The sequence below is a fragment of the Maylandia zebra genome, linkage group LG12, assembly GCF_041146795.1.
Source record: "Maylandia zebra isolate NMK-2024a linkage group LG12, Mzebra_GT3a, whole genome shotgun sequence".
Taxonomy (NCBI): Eukaryota; Metazoa; Chordata; class Actinopteri; order Cichliformes; family Cichlidae; genus Maylandia; species Maylandia zebra.
The window spans coordinates 8734073-8752885 of record NC_135178.1 but is presented as its reverse complement, the minus strand read 5'-3'; the positions used below and the strand labels follow the sequence as shown (position 1 = coordinate 8752885).

General features: G+C 39.1%; 1 protein-coding gene and 1 long non-coding RNA gene across 4 annotated transcripts in view; one reads left to right on the top strand and one right to left on the bottom strand.

Moving 5' to 3' along the window:
• The window catches only part of zmat4a (zinc finger, matrin-type 4a), a 155930-nt gene that overhangs the window by 79373 nt on the left and 57744 nt on the right, over positions 1-18813 (top strand). For both annotated transcript variants that reach the window (XM_076890659.1, XM_004565799.4), the window contains one exon: positions 11893-12049. In XM_076890659.1, the coding sequence (XP_076746774.1) occupies positions 11893-12049 (157 nt within the window). The remainder of the gene's footprint in view (positions 1-11892; positions 12050-18813) is intronic.
• Positions 7162-18813, bottom strand: part of LOC111500719 (uncharacterized) — a 34548-nt gene continuing 22896 nt past the window's right edge. For both annotated transcript variants that reach the window (XR_002721227.2, XR_013101097.1), the window contains one exon: positions 7162-9923. This is a non-coding gene — a long non-coding RNA (uncharacterized LOC111500719). The remainder of the gene's footprint in view (positions 9924-18813) is intronic.

Sequence of the window (18813 nt, the reverse complement as noted above, 5' to 3'; positions counted from 1 at the left end):
GCTGCTGGCAGTAGGGAGTTCGTCCTCCCCACTCTCTCTAAATGCTTGCAGACAGGGAATGGTTGCTGTGTTTTGTGTCTCATATTGTAGAGGTTTATCTACAGTAACAATACCTTAGACCTGGTTTAGAAATCTAATTGTCCCAATGACTACATGTCAAATCAGAAATGCAGCCCAGTTTAGACTTTTTTTAACATAATTTCTGATGTTTCAGATGTTTCTACTTGCAAATGTTTTAGAAATCCCTTTCAAAAATTGTATGTATTTACAGATTAACTTCAAAATGTAAAACTTCTATACAAAGTTTCTACTTTGTGCACTTATGTATCGTGCCTAAAAAGCAACACAATTCACTGTTGGTAAGTCTTTTCTTAGTCTGTTCGACCACGCACATCAATTTCTGATGCAGTTGTGACATCATTTGTGGCTGTGACAATAATGACAATAAAGTCAGCTTTGCTTAGATCGTATGCACCTGCAGTAGATACAACATTCCTTTTCCAAATGATTCTACACCTTCCCACAACTGGCTGTACGCTATGCTTTGTGCAGCAACATTATGACATCACAACTTGTCCTTATAAAGACAAAGTGGCACTTTGAGTATGCCGAGGCCACAAACTATTTGTGGCAGTGTTTATTCTCCACCAGGTGCAGTGTTTCATAGGATATGATTTGGCCGAGCAGTTCTCTAAAAAGCTGCAATTGCTTTCTTTCAGCCAGGCTTATTTTGACTGGACTTTCCTCTATCGCCCTGTAAATTTAGAGAGTAAAACAATCTCATGACTCAGTGAGCCACTGTTAGTGAGGTAGTGTTTAAGTGGCATACAGTAGGTTTTCCTCTAAAAATAGCAGTGTACAGAGAATAGTATCGATGGCAGTGGAATTATTGAGCTCTAAAACCAAAATTAGAAGATATAGGAAGCTAAAACTCTATCTAGAGTTAAAGGGAAATACAGATTCAGGTGTTTACTCAGTGGCTTTATTTGCAATTTGTCAGATACATTAAAAGACCATCCCACTGTTAACCCCTCTTTGGCCCTGGGACCAAAAATGGTCCCAGGGCCAAAGAGGGGTTAAGAAGGTGGGGTGTTCAATCAAAGCATTTAAGAGAGTTTAAAAAAACCCCAAAGAGCATGATTTATTAAATTCAAAATGTGCTTTCAATTATATTTTTACACTCTGTACTCACTTCCACTTAGATATCTTTGCTTGATCACTTGTGAATGTGTACGAGCAGTCATGCAGTCTGGAATCGATATTAGTCTTTAACCATAAGACTCCAAGGGTCACAAGTCTTCGATACTTGCCCTTTCTGTAACCTCAATGTTGTGTCATTTTTGGATAAGAGTATGGTGGTGAAATGTCTTTAGGTGGCTCAGCATAAATGGGATTGTGCATGAGATTGGCTTAACTTGACAGATGCATTGGATTCTGCTTTTCCTGATTTGAGGGTCATAAAAAAACTTTTTTTCAGTACTTTTTACACCATTTTTTTCCTTTTTTTTTTTTTTTTTGCATAATCAGCATATCACATTTCTTAAGTGCCTATACCCAGTAGAAGACAAACTTACATCTTTAACATTAAAGATCCGTTTAGGTATAAGGCGTGCTTTCTTGTTATTCTTCCTACCCTATTCAGCACATCCGTTTGTGTTTAATGCATCAGCCATTTCAAATATGGCACAATCACAAACCCAAACTAGAAAAAATTGCATTTCCTGCGAAAATGCTGTGTGGATGCCTTACGCTGAAGATTTCTGCTGAAAAAAGCAGAAAAAGTTGAAAAAACAAAAAACATTGCCCTGAGCGAGATTCGAACCTGGCCTTTCTGATCTATAGGCGGCGTCTCACCTTACTGGACCAAACTGATTCTTACAAAGAAGAGGTGGAGAGACTGACAATTCTGGTGAAATTAGCAGAAGCTGCTTAGTATTGTGCTAATAAGAGGTGAAAAGGCTAAACATTTAGCAGAAAAGAGGTGAATCAGAAGAAGTTCTGCTGAAAAGAGGTAAAGAAGCAAAAAGATGAGTTGAAAAGAGGTGTAGAAGTGCTTGCTGAAGATGGCTGTATGTGTAATGACACACTGGAGAGTGTCAAGAAAGCAGAGCGCATGCAAGCAGGGAACATGTGTAGCAACTGTCACAGGTAGGATTCGAAACTCTGCCCCCGGGTCTCACGGCAGCTGCCCTACCCTCTGAGCCAAATGAGTTCTGGTCTCAAGCAAATATATGATGAGAGAGAAAATGTGCACTGTGGAGCAGAAGCTCAAATTAGCAGAAAAGAGGTGAAGAGGAAGAACTTTGTTGTGAAATGAGGTAAAGAAACTGAAATTTGTGCTTAAAACAAGTGAAAAAGCTGAACTCTGAAATCCTGCTAAAACAGTAGTAGAGGCTGATATTTTTCAGCTACTCACTGAGCCAAACTGGTTCTCACGTAACTGAAAAAAGGTGGAAAAGCTTAAAATTCTAATGAAAACAGCAGAAGAGGCTAAGTGCACTGTGGAGCAGGAGCTCTAATTAGCAGAAAAGAGGTGAAGAGGAATAATTTCTGCTGAAAAGAGGTAAAGAAGCAAAAAGCCGAGTTGAAAAGAAGTGTAGAAGCAGAAGTGCTTGCTGAAGATGGCTGTATGTGTAATGACACACTGGAGAGTGTCAAGAAAGCAGAGCGCATGCAAGCAGTGAACATGTGTAGCAGCTGTCACAGGTAGGATTCGAACCTCTGCCACCGGGTCTCACGACAGATGCCCTACCCTCTGAGCCAAATGAGTTCTGGTCACAAGCAAAGATATGATGAGAGGGAAAATGTGCACTGTGGAGCAGCAGCTCAAATTAGCAGAAAAGAGGTGAAGAGGAAGAACTTTGTTGTGAAATGAGGTAAAGAAACTGAAATTTGTGCTTAAAACAAGTGAAAAAGCTGAACTCTGAAATCCTGCTAAAACAGCAGAAGAGGCTGATATTTTTCAGCTACTCATTGAGCCAAACTGGTTCTCACGTAACTGAAAAAAGGTGGAAAAGCTTAAAATTCTAATGAAAACAGCAGAAGAGGCTGAGTGCACTGTGGAACAGAAGCTCAAATTAGCAGAAAAGAGGTGAAAACAGCAGAAGAGGGTGAGATTTGTGCTGATAAGAGGTGAAACTGCGGAACCAATCAGAGGTACTGCTTCTGTCTGCTTCATCAGGCTGTGTACTTGTATGTATTTCTGCCATAGACTGTTAACCAGAATCTGAGGTCCATATTAGAAAAGCTGCTAAAATCATTAAACTTTGCAGAATTGTAATAAATTATCAATATGAATTACCGGTCTGTGATAGTGTATAAATTTGTAGTTAAAAAAAAAACATGTGGGCCAAGGTGGAATCGAACCCACGACCTCTGGTCTGAAGAGCGGTGTCATTACCAATCGCGCCACCTCTAAGGGGGCGGGCGCTTTGAAAAAAAGGGTGATGAGGAGTCAGAATTAGATCGCGGTGAGACGCGAAAAACGCCGTTTTTTGGAGTTACAAAACGTCGTGTAACTCAAAAACTAGGTGGGATAGAAGCATAATTCTTGCACTGGGTGAATCAGCGGACTTTGGTGTACTTTGACTGCGATTTACATAGCTCTTTGTATCTCCGTCGCGGAGATATGACGAGAGAAGAAACGGCTTCATTTTCGGAATTTGAAAAATGAGAGGAGGACAGATTTCCACCCCTCAAACAAGTCTAACTCATCTCAGAACGGTAATAGGTGAGAAAATAATTCTTGAATTGTGAGTGTCAGGAGTGTCTGAAGATATACAGGGACAAGCCTCATGTCTTAACTTTGCTTCGTTAAGGAGATATGACGATTTGAAAATGCCTTCAGTTTCAGTATTTCAGCTCTGAGTTTCACAACCTCCCCATAGACTTTGAATGGGGAGTTTTTAGACCATGTGTCACTTCGAGGCAAATTGTGAAAAAAACGTAACTCTCACAATAATTATAGTGACACTGTCTTAAAGCCAGCAAAAATACCTACGTTTTGATGTATAATTTGTGGAAGTTGAGTGGAAATTGAGCGAGTAGCAAGGAGTTGTTCAGACATGAAGAGAAAATTCAGAACGGACGAGTGTGCAGTGGGAGTTAATTGCATAGCAACCATAGCAACACATGTATTTTCTGAAAAATCACAAAGTTGTAACTGAAAACTTAAAGAGTCATTACATGAAAACGGTAACAGATATGAAAAAGCTGAATCACACAGGAATAGCCCAATCATCTGAGAACGTTTTAAAGTTTGAATGGAGTTTCTAGGTGAAAGTATGAGGAAGTAGTTAAGTTTCAAAGACAAGCAAGTTTTAGCAGAATTGTAGAAGTTTCCCATTCATTTCAATGGGACAAATTAAAGGAAAAAAGTGTAATATTTTAAAAAGTATAATAGTAATAAGTACCAAAAGATATAGCAGTCGAAAGCAGAAATAGCAGAACAGTTTAGAGTTTGAATGGTAAAAATCGGCTGAAAACTGAGGGAGTAGTTAAGCGGCAAAGAAACGGAGCAACTAGAATAATAAAGGATAAAGAATAAAGAGAAACAGGATCTCAATAGTGTGGATGCCTACGGCATCCACCCAATTAACCGGTGGCACCTTCTTCTCCTGAGCTGTTTTAATGTTCTGCCCTCAGCTTATTTAGATCGCTGTATGTTTGTCTACTGCAATTCAGAACCTCCCACTCAATGACATTAGTTTCCTCTCAGGCGAAGCTTTTGTGTCTGAGCCACACACCTCTCTTTCATCATAAAAACAACAAAAAAGAAAACAGGGCACGATGATGTGGAACTCAACTCTTTTAAAATGAGGGCATGAGATGATTTTAACAGTCTGTGCAGAAGCTGCTGTTGCATATCTGTTTTCATCATTAAGCAATTAATTAGCTTCATTACTAGCCTTATTAATGTGAGTGTTGTGTGAATCAATTTGTATAGTCATGTTGGCACAAGCTTAATGTTAATGTGGGTGGTGAGTGTTGTTGAAAAGTTATGACCTTCAACTGATATTTCTGGGTATCTAATGGTGTGGAAACCAGTGGATGTTTTTTTTCTGATAAAGATTGTCAAATTCAAAATATCACATGTATGTTAATGTAATGTTGCAGACTCAACAGATTGTATGCAAATGCTTCCAAACTGATCAAACATTTTGGAACACTGGAGTATAATTATGAGTCGTATGTCATCCTTGGTGAGTAACTCAGACAGTGTTGCTTTGTAGCTGTGCATTTCCATAGCATATATCTGTAATTTATGCTCAGTGTCTACTTTGTGGGATTTCGGTTGGTCAGTGGCTTGGCTGTTTCGCTTTGTGAAGTAGACCAGAGCAGTGACTTTACAATTTGCAATCATGTGAGTCCAAGTCCGAATTTTTTGAAAGAGGAGTTGTAAATGTCAATGAAAGATTGTTGACTATTAGACTTGGAGGCGATGTCCAACAGAAAACAAAACAGAAAACAAGTCAAATCATGAAAAAAAGATATAATTTTGAATTTGGTGACAGCAGAGCAAAAGTTGGAATGGGGCAACAAAACGCTGGATATTAAGTGGTGCTATGAAGAAAGCAGCCCAGATCTAATTAGGCTGGTGGTGGGTCAGTGTAAAAAGAGCATCTTATAAAGTTTCTCAGAAGTAAAGATGATCCTCAGCCCTTCCCATGAGGGTGGCACGGATGCCCCTCCGGTGGTCCTCCTTGGGCTCTCGCACTCTGGGGCCTCTGGATGTCTGGGGCCTGGATCTCCTCCATGCCTGCTTCATGCCCTGGGGGACGGGGCTATGGCTCTCTACATCCTCTTGCAGACCATTACATGTGGAAACCATTTGAATACAAGCGTGCTGATCCACACAGGTGTGCACACGGGTGTTCACTGTTCGTAGACTTAAATTACACCTTTCTTGGCTGCTACTTCAAAGCACATTGTGCGCTGTCGGTCCTGGTGCTGCACAACAACATTGAATATTTAGTATTTACTGCTGTTTACACTTAGCTAGATTAATGCGATGGTGTTGTGTTTAGTATGTTGCTTTGCATTTTTTTTTTTTTGCTTGTTTTCTATTCTTTCTCTCTCAACAGGTGATCCAGGAGATTTTATTTTATTTATTTATTTTTTTCCCCTTTCTCACTGTCCCTCTCCCCTTCTGTTTTTCTTTTCCTTCCTCTTTCTTTCTCCCTTTCCTATCCCTCACTTATGTCTGTCCCGTCTGTAACAACTGAAAATAAAATAAAATAAATAATAAAAACAAAGGTCGATCAAATGGACCAATACGGCAATGCCACGATGATCCATTTGGCAAAATAAATCCATTGGGTATCCTTGTTGGTCTTCAGACAACAATTCAGATGGCTAAAGAACCAAATGGGACAGGCAAAAAAAAAAAGAAAAAAAGTAAAGATGAGCAGAGATTACTAATCTGGTAAACACTGTGCTTGAATTTTGGACAGCACAGTGATTAGTTCTGATAGCTCCCAGCAAGAAGGTCCTGGGTTCAATCCACCATCTGTCTGGACCTTTCTGTGTGGCGTTTCCATGTTCCTCCCCAAAACAATCAAGTTGTTGGTTTAGCTTAATTGGTAGTTCTAAAGTACTGCCAATGTGAATGGTTATCAGCCCTGTGATGTCTTATAACAAGAATGGGATGACATTCATTTCCGAAAAGTTGAGCAGCTGGCCTCATCAGTTCCCAAATATTTATGTACTATTAAAAGAACACAGGATGCTACACAGTTGTAAACACGGCCCTGTCCCAATTTTTTTTAGGCATTCTGCTGCCATCAAATCCAATGAGTTAATATTTTTGTAAAAAATTTACATTTTGTCAGTGTAAACACTGGATGTGTTTTCTGTGTTCTATTGTGAATAAAATATTTTGTTTTTGTTTGGAGCATTCGGGCAGGGGTGGCAATCGTACAGATGTTCTGTACTGAAGTAGTACGTATACTACTGTTAGAAAATACTGCAGGGAAAGTTTATTAAACTTCTTTGCTCAAGTAAAAGTGAAAAAAAAAAACAGCTGTGAAATGTACTCAAAGTAAGAAAGCAAAAGTAGCTCCTAGAAGAACAGGTAAACTAAACCTTGTGCTACATTAAGGTAATAATAAAATAATATTAGAAACTTTATTTCAGTCAATTAAAAAAAAGATTTTGGCTCTAGACTATAATACTCTGACTGGATAGGAAAACTTACTTCGCTACAGATTTTCAGATTGCCCTGAACATGTCATGTGGCTAGCTATTGAATTTAGGCCACGAGGGGCTAAATTGGGGCAAAATTGCTATTAAGAAGAAATAAATAAAACACACACAATGAATAGTGACAGATTTCAACCCAACTCTGTGCAATTGAGGGGCCATAAACTCAGAAATCATAGTATGACAGTAAAACTTTACACAACCTTAAATGTACTAAAGTTGTATAAATAAAATCAGGAAAGTTTGACGAGGTCAGATGGACTCACTAACTTTTCATGGAATGACCCAGCATCATTTTTAAATATTTAACTAAACATCTCACATTGTCCACTTGAAATGCGACGGAAATGTACTTTCAGGAGTTTTAACAAGCAAAGACAAAATAAAGAGTAGCTTGATTACAGGCTGAAAAATAATCTTCAGATTTCTGATTTTGAGTTGGTTCAGTCACTCTTTACCTGTCCAGTGTCGTGCTCATATTTAAATTTCTGAATGAACCTAGCAACTCATTATAACTTTTAACTGGAAACGTTTGAGTACACAAAGTTAAAGTTAGAATTCTTCCCATGAAAAGAATAAAGAGTTGTGAAATGAAATACACAATCCAGTGTACATACAATATTTGCGTAGAAAGCCTCGTCTGAACATACCTTACATTTATTTATTTTTTCAAAAACTAAATTCAATAATGTATTCCAATACTGTTGAATAGTTGAAGTGAAAGGTGCAGTTATTGACAAATGTAAAAAACTTTTTCTGCCTACCGTCTGTTAATGATTACAGCCCATTCCATTTATGCACCGTGCCTTCGTCTAGACAGAAAAGACATTTCTCTGTATACAACCGGCTAATGCAGTGAATACAAGAGTCCTTCGGCTGGCTGATTGAAATTGATTGAGTGGTGCTGAAGGTAATTGAATACTGCTGAAATAGCCTACTGGTTCCTTTGAGAGTAACAAGGAAATACTGTTTAACGGCTCTAAAGCAAAGACAGAACAAATGGCATCTGTTGTATCCGGACTCATATCCAACATTCTTAATGAGTACAAAGTTTGTGTACATGCCTTATATTATAACTTTGCATTGGGAATGAGGTTGCCTATTATCCAAATTATTTTTTAAAAGAAAATAAAAAAGTATGCCAATAGCAGAATAGACCACTCTAACATATCAAATGAGGTAAGGCATTGATTTTATTTTACTTGAATATAACTAACGTTAATTCTAAGCTAAGTGCATCTGCCATTTTTTTCAGGTTTGCAGAGCTCTTTAACTAAATACAGAAGTAACAGTAAACACAAAATCTGTTTTTCATTGTTATGGCATCGCCAAAGACATTCAGATTCATTTGTATACAGTCTTTTAATTCAGTAGTCGATATTACAACCCGATATCACAGCAAAGAGTGTAACAGACATGTCGCTCCACCATGTTCATTTCACACTGCCTCTCCAAAGCGTGAAATGCACACACCATTATACTACTGCAAGAGAACAAGTTGGTAGTTGGTAATTGCCAGAAATTATAAAGCTAGACATTATTTTTATTTACATGTAAAATGTTAATAATTTCTGTTTAAATGCTTCACATTTTCTTGAAATAAAATATCTTCCTCTGCTGTTACTGCAGATTACTGCAACTTCTGCATGTGTGTACATGTCATGCTTTGGAGAGGCAACGTGTGAAATGTACACTGTAGATTGGTGTGTCTGTTATGCATTTTCCCTCAACTGGTAGCAGAGCACTCATTGTTTGATAGCATTAATAGGGATTGAGGCCTTATACTTTCCAAGAAAGACTACACATTTTGTATTTGTACATGAGATGGTTTCAAGATATAAATTAGAAAATGTATAATAATTTCATACTGTTCTCACCCGCCACAGGGTGAGAACAGTATGGAATGTCACAATAGGACCTTACATAGGACCACAGTAACCTTACAATGTCACAATAGACACCAACACTTCCTGGGATGCTAAATTGAATAAATGGAAGAAAATGGAAAAATGGATGTGTGCAGTTTCGTACTGTATACTTTAATATGTCTCCATGAGCGAGGTTAGCTGTGTGCTGTCAGCAGTTTTACACTACCTTGCATTTGCGAAGCATCATGCTCTTTATTTGCATTTTGGACACCAACGGCTGGCTGAATATAATGGTCTCTCTGTATCTTTCACCAGAAAACAATGGGACTTGAAGTATTTTTTTAACAAGACACTTATTGTATTGAATGTGGCAAACTCAAAAATTGGTGACTGGTTAATTTTAGCAATAAATTTACCCTGAAGAATGAGAGGGTTGCTGATATTGTATTATTTTCTGTTATTAGATATTCCTTTCACATTCCCTGAAATTCAGATTTTAGTTTAAATATTACCATATATGCTCCAGACTAAAACCTGAACCACCAGTCGCAATCCAAACGCTTTTCTTCTCTACCTGACTGAACTCTTGGAAGTAAATTTATCATGAAGGTGAGTGAGCTCATTATCTCGCTTCATCTCAGACTGAGACAGTTGAACTGAAAAGACACACACACACACACTCAGATTCATTGTTCACGCATTGCGTCTGGTAGAGTGCACCATGCACCGGAGCAGACATTTGAGAGATGTCATGAAGTTCACCCTCTTCTCTCCTCTTCCTCCTGTATGAATATCAGCCTTTCGGTGACCTGGTCTGACTGGCAACACACTATCTTCTTCTTCTTCCTCATTTCTCTGTAAAAAAAAAAAAGTAGCACAACCTTGGTGAACAATACTGCTAGGATCGTTCTACATTTTTTGATGATAATGGGTTTTTGGTGCAGTTTGTAAAGATGGAGTGTGCATATAACTAACGATATAATTGACGCGAGACAAAATACAACTCCACAACTGTACTAGCGCAAAAAAACCCCATTCATGTATTTTCACTTAAACAAGCAGCTGTTTATGTGTATTAAAGCTATATAAAAATTTAACTGTGCAAATGCAAATTCCTTGCTGAAAGTTTAACCAAAAGGCATTTCCAGTAGAAATGGGCTGACATATCCTGAGCATAACCATGTATAATATCCACTGAAGTTAAAAAGAGGTGCTTTGCAACATTAAACTGCAGTGTGCCAAATAAAAAAGTCAAATACGGATTTTTCAGACCATAAGGTGCATGGGATTATGAGGCACATTAAGCTAAACAAAGCAGTCAGATAAATGAAACTTTATTCAACTCATACTTCTTGCTTCTTCCACTTCTGTACCATTGATTCATTAATGCTGTATTCTATCACAGCTGCTCTATTCCCGTGTTGTTGCAGTATATTAATGACTAACCTCGTATTGTGGATGGATTGTCTCAGTTGTTCTCCTGACTGAAGTTTGGTCCGTTTACAGCATCCTGCCATGCAATTGCATTTGTCTCTAACCATCAGGAACCTTCACGTTAACTTTTATCGAGTGGAAAAATGTTAGCGTTGATTCCTCCAGATTCACCGTTTATGTTATGCTAACATAGCTGTGTCGCTAGCGATCACGTAGCACATCATTATAAACCAGCTAGCCCAACTTCAGTAACCTTACAAACGTCACTGCTGTTTAGTTTCCTGTCTTCATTTATGTTGGAAGTGATAGCAGAGCTGTACGTTTGAATTTTTCAGAAATCTCTCAGTCAGAACATGCTATATCATGCTCAGGTAACTAGTGAAACTAGCGAGCTAACTTCCGCTAGCTTCTAACTCCGTTAAGTGTAATAAATTCTGTTTTCATGGGTGCCTGGATGTTAAACTTCATAGTTACACCCGGTAAAGCAGCAATGCTGATCGTTTTATTAAAGATGAAAGAATTTAGACATTTTAACTCTCAGTGATCCTGCAGGGTTTGTTTGACTTTGGGACCTGAAGAGACGGAGTTTAGGACCCAGATTACTCCCAGATTTACGAGCGCCTTAGTCCCACAAATACGGCAATAACGACGGCCCGCTTGCATGTTCTACAAAAAACTGCTTTGTTTTGTATCTGACGGACAAACACCAAACCAGTTCCACATCACTGAAGTGGCAAAATTTTTACAAACTAATTCTGGTTCATTCGCTTCACTCAACGATCCGCTTTCTCCCTTCTCATTCTCCGTTGCCGCCATGCTTTTTTTGGCCATGTGCGTATGAAAACAAAGGCACTACACATGCGCGTTTTACCCATCTTCTATCGCGATATTTCATTTTCTTATCGTTGCCTAACATTGTGCCGGTATTACTGTGAACGGTATAATGTGGCCCAGCCCTACACCCAATCTCTTAGTTTCTCAGACGCCCAACCGAACTGAAATCTTCTGTTACTAGTTGCTTGATCTGGTCTTTATGGTTCTTAGAATTGGTTGTTATTTGTACTTTTTTTGACCTTTTGTTTACTGCTTCTTCTTTAGGTTTGCTTTTTTTTTTTTCACTTAATCTATCAGGCTTCAGTTGTCTGCTTTTTGGGTCCTGTATTGGATAGAGTTGACTCTATTTGCATTCTGCCAGGATCCTATCCTTCAGACAGGAAATGTTAGAATTATCTTCTAAGTTGAGTCAGCCAAAGTAAAGCCATTCAGTGTTAAAGTGCTAAAATGATATGCTGTTCTTCCTTTGTTATGCATATTACATGTTTGAACCCTATTTTTAAAGCTCTCAAAAATAAATAAATGTGGTTCTCAATCATGCATTTTTCTTTTCTAGGGCAGTGACGACGGCGATGTGGACAAGAATAAATGCTGCACACTGTGTAACATGTCCTTCACCTCAGCGGTTGTGGCACAGTCACACTACCAGGGTAAAATCCACGCAAAGAGGCTAAAACTACTACTGGGAGAGCAGCCTGCCATCACAACCAAAGGTATATCCCCTGTTAAAAATTCATCATGGGTATCAATGATGGAAGAGCTACATGTGTTCAAAGGGGATTTATAATTGAGAAGAAAATAATTAAGGAATGAGAGACAAGTTATAGTACTTAAGGCTACCATCAAGATATGTGTTGGCAGTCTCGTAGATGTATATGTGAAATTAAATATGTGACAGATCGGGTTTTCTGTTCTCCCTATATTTCCATACCTACTGTATCTGAGCTTAGGAGCAATGCAATAGGACAGACTCTTAGATCAGTGATCCAAAATGTCACAAATAAAAAAGGGGTGCTGTATGGTCAGTATATACTGCGGGAGCCCATAGGCTAGACCAGGGGTAGGGAAATCCAGGCCTCGAGAGCCGGTGTCCTGAAGGTTTTAGATGTGTCCTTGATCCAACACAGCTGATTTAAATGGCTAAATTAGCTCCTCAACATGTCTTGAAGTTCTCCAGAGGCCTGGTAATGAAATAATCATTTGATTCAGGTGTGTTGACCCAGGGTGAGATCTAAAACCTGCGGGACACTGGCTCTTGAGGCCTGGAGTTCCCTACCCCTGGGCTAGACCTGTAGCATACTCAGGGAGATGAGGAACAAATTATAATTATATTTATATAATTATAATTATATATATAATTTTATGTTGTTTTTCTGCCTACCTTTGTGCTGAGTTTTGAAGTACACAATACTTTATCTACAGAGACTTCATAACAAATAAATCATAAGACTTATGAAACTGTGTTATGTCATGGAAGCAACTCAGAATTAAAGAAAATGGTCTTTGTTTAGAACACTTGATTCCTGTTTTCTTACTTTTTTGCATATTTGTCACAGTTAAATATTTTAGATCATCAAATGCTAAGGATGTTATGACGAGATATTAGGTTTGAATATCTTTTTCCCTTAATAAATGAATTCATCAATTAAAAACATCATTGTACTTTGTATTTACTCAGGTTATCTTTGTCTCATCTTAAAATTTGTTTGATAATCTGAAGCATTTAAATATGACTAATATGCAAAAAACTCCATCCATCCATCTATTGTCTTCCGCTTATCTGGGGCCGGGTCGCGGGGGCAGCAGCCCAAGCAGAGAAGCCCAGACCTCCCTCTCCCCAGCCACCTCCTCCAGCTTTTCCGTGGGGACACCATGGCGTTCCCAGGCCAGCCGAGAGATATAATCTCTCCAGCGTGTCCTGGGTCTGCCCTGGGGCCTCCTCCCTGTGGGACATGCCCGGAACACCTCACCGAGGAGGTGCCTACGAGGCATCCTTGTCAGATGCCAGAACCACCTCAACTGACTCCTTTCAATGTGGAGGAGCAGCTGCTCTACTCTGAGCCCCTCCCAAATGGCCGAACTTCTCACCCTATCTCTAAGGGAGAGGCCAGCCACCCTTCGGAGGAAGCCCATTTCCGCCGCTTGTATTCGCAATCTCGTTCTTTCGGTCACTACCCACAGCTCGTGGCCATAGGTGAGGGTAGGGACGTAGATCGACCGGTAAATTGAGAGCTTCGCTTTTACACTCAGCTCTCTCTTCACCACAACAGACCGGTACGGCGTCCGCATCACTGCGCCCGCTGCACTAATCCATCTGTCGATCTCCCGCTCCCTTCTCCCATCACTTGTGAACATGACCCCAAGGTACTTAAACTCCTCCACTTGGGTCAGGAACTCGTTCCTTTTCCGGCTGATGGCCATGGCCTCACATTTGCAGGTGTTGATTCTCATTCCCAAAAAACTCAAGAAGGGGAAATCAGGAGCAGTATTTACTTACATATACTATACATACATACACACACACATATGAGCCACATTAGATTCCAAAAATTTATTTGTGTTATATTTTAATAAAATTGCTTTCAACATCCATACATCAATGTTTTAACTGCTTATCCAGTCTTGCTGTCATTGCTCTGAATATGTATCTGTTAAATCTTTGTTTCAAATTATTACATTATCACAAAATATGGAACTTTTTATGTGGACATTTTACACACGATTTGTCCTGTGGTTATCTGCCCCTCAGCAAGAGCAACAAAGATACAGTTGAGTACCACCTGAAAAGGGTACAAAAGGTACGCATGATGGTCTGTGGTTAGTACTGTTGCCTGACAGCAATAAGGTCCTGCCTTCAATTCCACCATCAGATCAGCCTTTCTGTGTGGAGTTTGCATGTTCTTTCCGTGGGTTCTCTCCAGGTCCCACAGTCCAAAGACATTTAGTTAGTTAGGCAGTTAGTAGGTTTGGGTAAATTGATGATTCCAAATTGCCCATAGGTGTGAATGTGTGAAGCGAATGGTTGTCTGTCTCTATGTGTTTGCCCTGCGACAGACTGGCAACCCGTCCAGGGTGCGCCCTGCCTCTCACCCTAAGACAGCTTAGATAGGCTCCAACCACCCCGCTGAATTGGATAAGTGGAAGAGAATGAATGGATGCACCATGGGATTGGATCACGGTCTGATCTTGTATCAGCTGATGGAAAGATGTCATACTTATATATGATAATCGTGATAAAATGTATTTTACCTGGTATAATTCAGGGTCTAATTACGTGCCAACAGCAGGTCACGAGTTGGTGTGTTTGCATGTTTCCTTATTTCATGAGTCTGTGTGCGTGTTATTTAGAGTTAATCACCAGCTGCTCTTTACCTCAGGGTGATCAAAGTCTGCTGCCGTTGTAATTTGCTGAGAGCTACTTACCTTGAAATCACGTACATATTAGCAGTTGCGAAAATAATGAGCAAAGGTCACAGAGGAAATACGGCAAACATAATTTTAGATCATTTTAAAGCCCAACACCTGAGTCCACAGTGAGCAGCGTGGATGTGGGTAACTGAGCTTTGTTTGTTTCCTGTGGTTTGTTGGTGCTCCAGTTGACCAGGTCATTGATATGCACTGCAGAGCTTTGTGTTTTACTTTGTGCTCTCACTGCTACATTTCTTTTAATTTGTTGGATGCGTTCAGCTGGCTGATAAGGCAGTAAATTTTTATAGTGGTATTATCTGAAGCCTCACATTGTTGGACCATCCTGAGTTTATCCAGCATTAGTGCTGCCTCAGGCACTGCAGCCTTTTTCCCCTTCCAAAGTGGGAGGATTGAATCCGTAGATTGGCACAGAAACCTCTTGTCTTTGAGTTTATGTTTGACTTAACCTTCTGGCTGAAAAACCTGAATAGAATAATTTCTTTCACCGCAGCAGTTCTAGAACAGCATTTACACTTGAAAGTAATGGAAAGGTCCTCTGTTTTACTTCAGGCCAACGGCAAGTTGCGTTTTCTTTGTATTGTGTTTGTGAACTGAAAAAATAGCAGGACAGATTATGATTTAAGTGAGGTCGAAATATTAAAGCTCTCGAAACTGTGGTAGTGATCACCAAATGCTGCTGCATAGTGGCACTTCCCTCTGGTGCATTGACAGCCCAGTTTCCACATGTGGTCTCTGTGCTTTTTTATTCTCGGGATCTAAATTGATCTCTTGCTGCTCATGCTTAGCTGGTTCAAATATTAAGGATCTGAGGCAGTCACTGAAAAAAAGCTTGATGCCAAACAGAGTTTTTGTAAATTCTCAGTGCAGTTTTCCTGTCAAGTTCACAGTTATACTGCTAAAGAATAACTTTTCATTCTGTCTCACAAAAGTCATTTGTATTACACTTTTCTCAGCATTCTAAGCCTTTTTAAGCATAACTTAAAAATAACAAGTTACATTAACATCAGATTTCTGGAAATATGATCTGTTTAGGATGTGCTTTTCTTTTGTTCTGCAATAATTCAGCAAAGATGGCATGAACTTCACCTCTCAGGATGCTGGGATGCAGATTGTGATCACAGAGTCCATACATGGCATTTCCCTATGTTCATATATAGTCAATCTAATTGTATTGTCTGTTTACAGTAAATACCACTGAAGTGTGTTTTGTCTCTCGTCCTTACTGCTGTTCACATCTCCATGGTGCTGAAATGCAAGAAACAGTATCTGAAATGAACTTTTTGACTCACCGCCCAAGGGTACTGAAAAAATCCACTTGTTAAGCTCATTTCTTTATTAGGCAAACTGTTAAGTCAGCTTTTTGTGTCTTATACATTTGTTTATATATATTTCATTGGGGGTAATATGATATAATGCTGAATTCAGCCATAAAGAAGCCAATATGTGAAGCATATTTCTAAATATGTTAATGAAATCAGGCCTCAAGAAGTCTTGATCTTCACCATCATCATCATCATCATCCACTCTGCTGTCTACAGCCTTTATAGATTTAACTTTCCAAATAGAAAATCTACCTAACGTGTGGTGCTTGATGGGTTGTAACATGTAACATGTATGCAGTATGTTATTTCTGACATCTTCTTAGACACTTAAATGAAAAGAATGGAAATAAATAAATAATTAGACTTTTGGTTAAAATCCATTTACAAAAATATAAATGTTTTGTTTGGAAATGTCTGGTATATTTATAGAGGACGTTATTTCCCTCCTGCTATTGTAAAACTGATTAAAGTAGAATAGTGTGAACCCAAATGCACTAAGAGCTCAGATTGAATAAAGAACAAAAAGTCTGAATGAAAACTTACAGGGGGTAGCAAAGCCTCACAGATGAAGAAAAACAGTGTTGCTGAACAAAAAAGGAAAATAAAAACAAAAAAAGTCCCAGGGAAAGTTTCCAGGGAAAAAAAACAGAAGAAGATTAAAAATGCATGAGGACACAAAAATCCAAGAAAATCAGACAACTGGGGACAGTTAGGACAGGCTACTGGCTGGAAAACTGGGAAGAAGACCTCAGGCACAAAGCCTATCAAGACAAGTCAGGCAAGTCCAAAGGCAGAGCAGACTAGCTGAACTGTTCCAGAGGGCACTTTGACTGAAGGGCAGACTGGCAAGACTGGTTAGTGGGGGACAGGTTGAGCAGACAGATGGGACTAAAAGCTACAATCCAGTGACAAACACAGAATGACTCTGTGGGCTGGGTAAAGAGCATTCAGCAAAGTTCTGCACAGACTTTTCAGATAACATTACACGATAGCATGGTGCCTAAATGTTCAGATCCTAAAGGTTTAAATTTAATCCTGATTTGGATCTAATCTTGTTGGTCATTATTGGCTGTTTTCACTCCTTTATATCTCGCCAGCAGGTAGCTCAGTCTATCTTCTAATCTCTCATTTACTGTGATGAGTGATAAACAGAGAACAGCCGTGTTTATTTAAGGAAATATCTACCAGTTGTATTAAGAAGTTCATGTAAAGCAAAGGGCTTTTTGTTGAAAAATTGTGTATTTTATCTCAGACTGTGATGTTTTCTAACCTTAAATAGCCTACATCTAACATTAACTAAACAGTATAATAAAACAAAATTAGCAGTTGTAATGCAGTGGCGATGAAGATGTATGTCTATGTCTAGCATCTACTATGCTGTTAATATACATTACACACTGACTGCAGACAGCTGATTAATGATGTAAAAAACTGGGGATAGACATGATTTTAGTTTGGTGGTTTAATTTGAATGATTCAGGTTTAACAGGAAACATTTGGAAACATCCATCCATACTCTTATTCACTTCAGGGTCATTGGGAGGGTGGAGCCTATCCCAGCATGCAGACCAGAGTCAGACCAGATGGTGGATTTGAACCTTCTTGCTGTTGAGGCAATACTTCTAACCACCATGCAAAAAAAACCCCAGACAGTTCAAAATGGCATAATTATATCTGTTTAGACTTGAATAGCCCAAACATCCAAAGAAATAAAGAGATACCTTGACTTTAGTTTAGAGGACTTCATGACTGTTTGGTTGTAGTTGTACTTTAGAGATATTGTGACTGCTGAGAAATTCTGATGTAGTGTTCAGACAGCACCCTTTGCTTTTCTTTCTGCCACATGTCAGTGACAGACATAGCCATTAACGAGGCCATCTGTGGCCAATGGTTCAGAACAGAGGCAGAACCGTCTCAGCCAAAAGAGGGGGAGGCACAGCTATCAATCGCACTGACATCCAACAAAGTACCAGGACACCATGGAACCTCTTCTCCACCTGACAGACACATTAAGTTTTGTTGACTGAAGTTGCTGACATCCATCTTTGGGGAATCATTTGTATCACTGAAAAAAATCACTTATTCAGTGCTTCTCTTGCATCTCTTTTAGTGTGAAAATGACAGAAATGAAATTGAAACTGCTCCATTAACATTAGACTCATATATTACCCTGAAGCACAGTGAATTTGTTTTTTATTTGTGTCTGTTTCATTACAGAGGGGTTCAAACCATCAGAAGAAAAAGAAACTATTAGTAAAATGTTGAGTTTTCATTACCCAAAAAACTCCAGTCCTGCTGAAATAAAAGAAATGTTAGCTTAGGTTATTTTATCCTGTGGAAGTGTAATTTAAATCCTCTCAGATCTGTCACAAATACATAATGTCATAAAGATAAATCCAGGGTGCCGAGAGGCCCCAGCTATTGATTTCTGCATAAGTCACATCAGCCGACTCTGTTGATCCAGTTGCCTCTCGGGATGCGTTGTTGTTCTGCCGACTGTCAGCCAGCATACAGCTGCAAAAACTTCTAGCTCTCCAAGCACTGACTTTGGTGTCCACACAGGACATGCTGTGAAAAAAAGCCTCCAATAACACTAATGAGAATTTATAGCATCATGGGAGAGCATCATAAACTTTACTTGATGTTATTTTTGCCTTTGAACAGATGCTGTACATCATCTTCTTGTGCCCAAAATGCCTATTCAAAACCCACGATGAACATTCGAG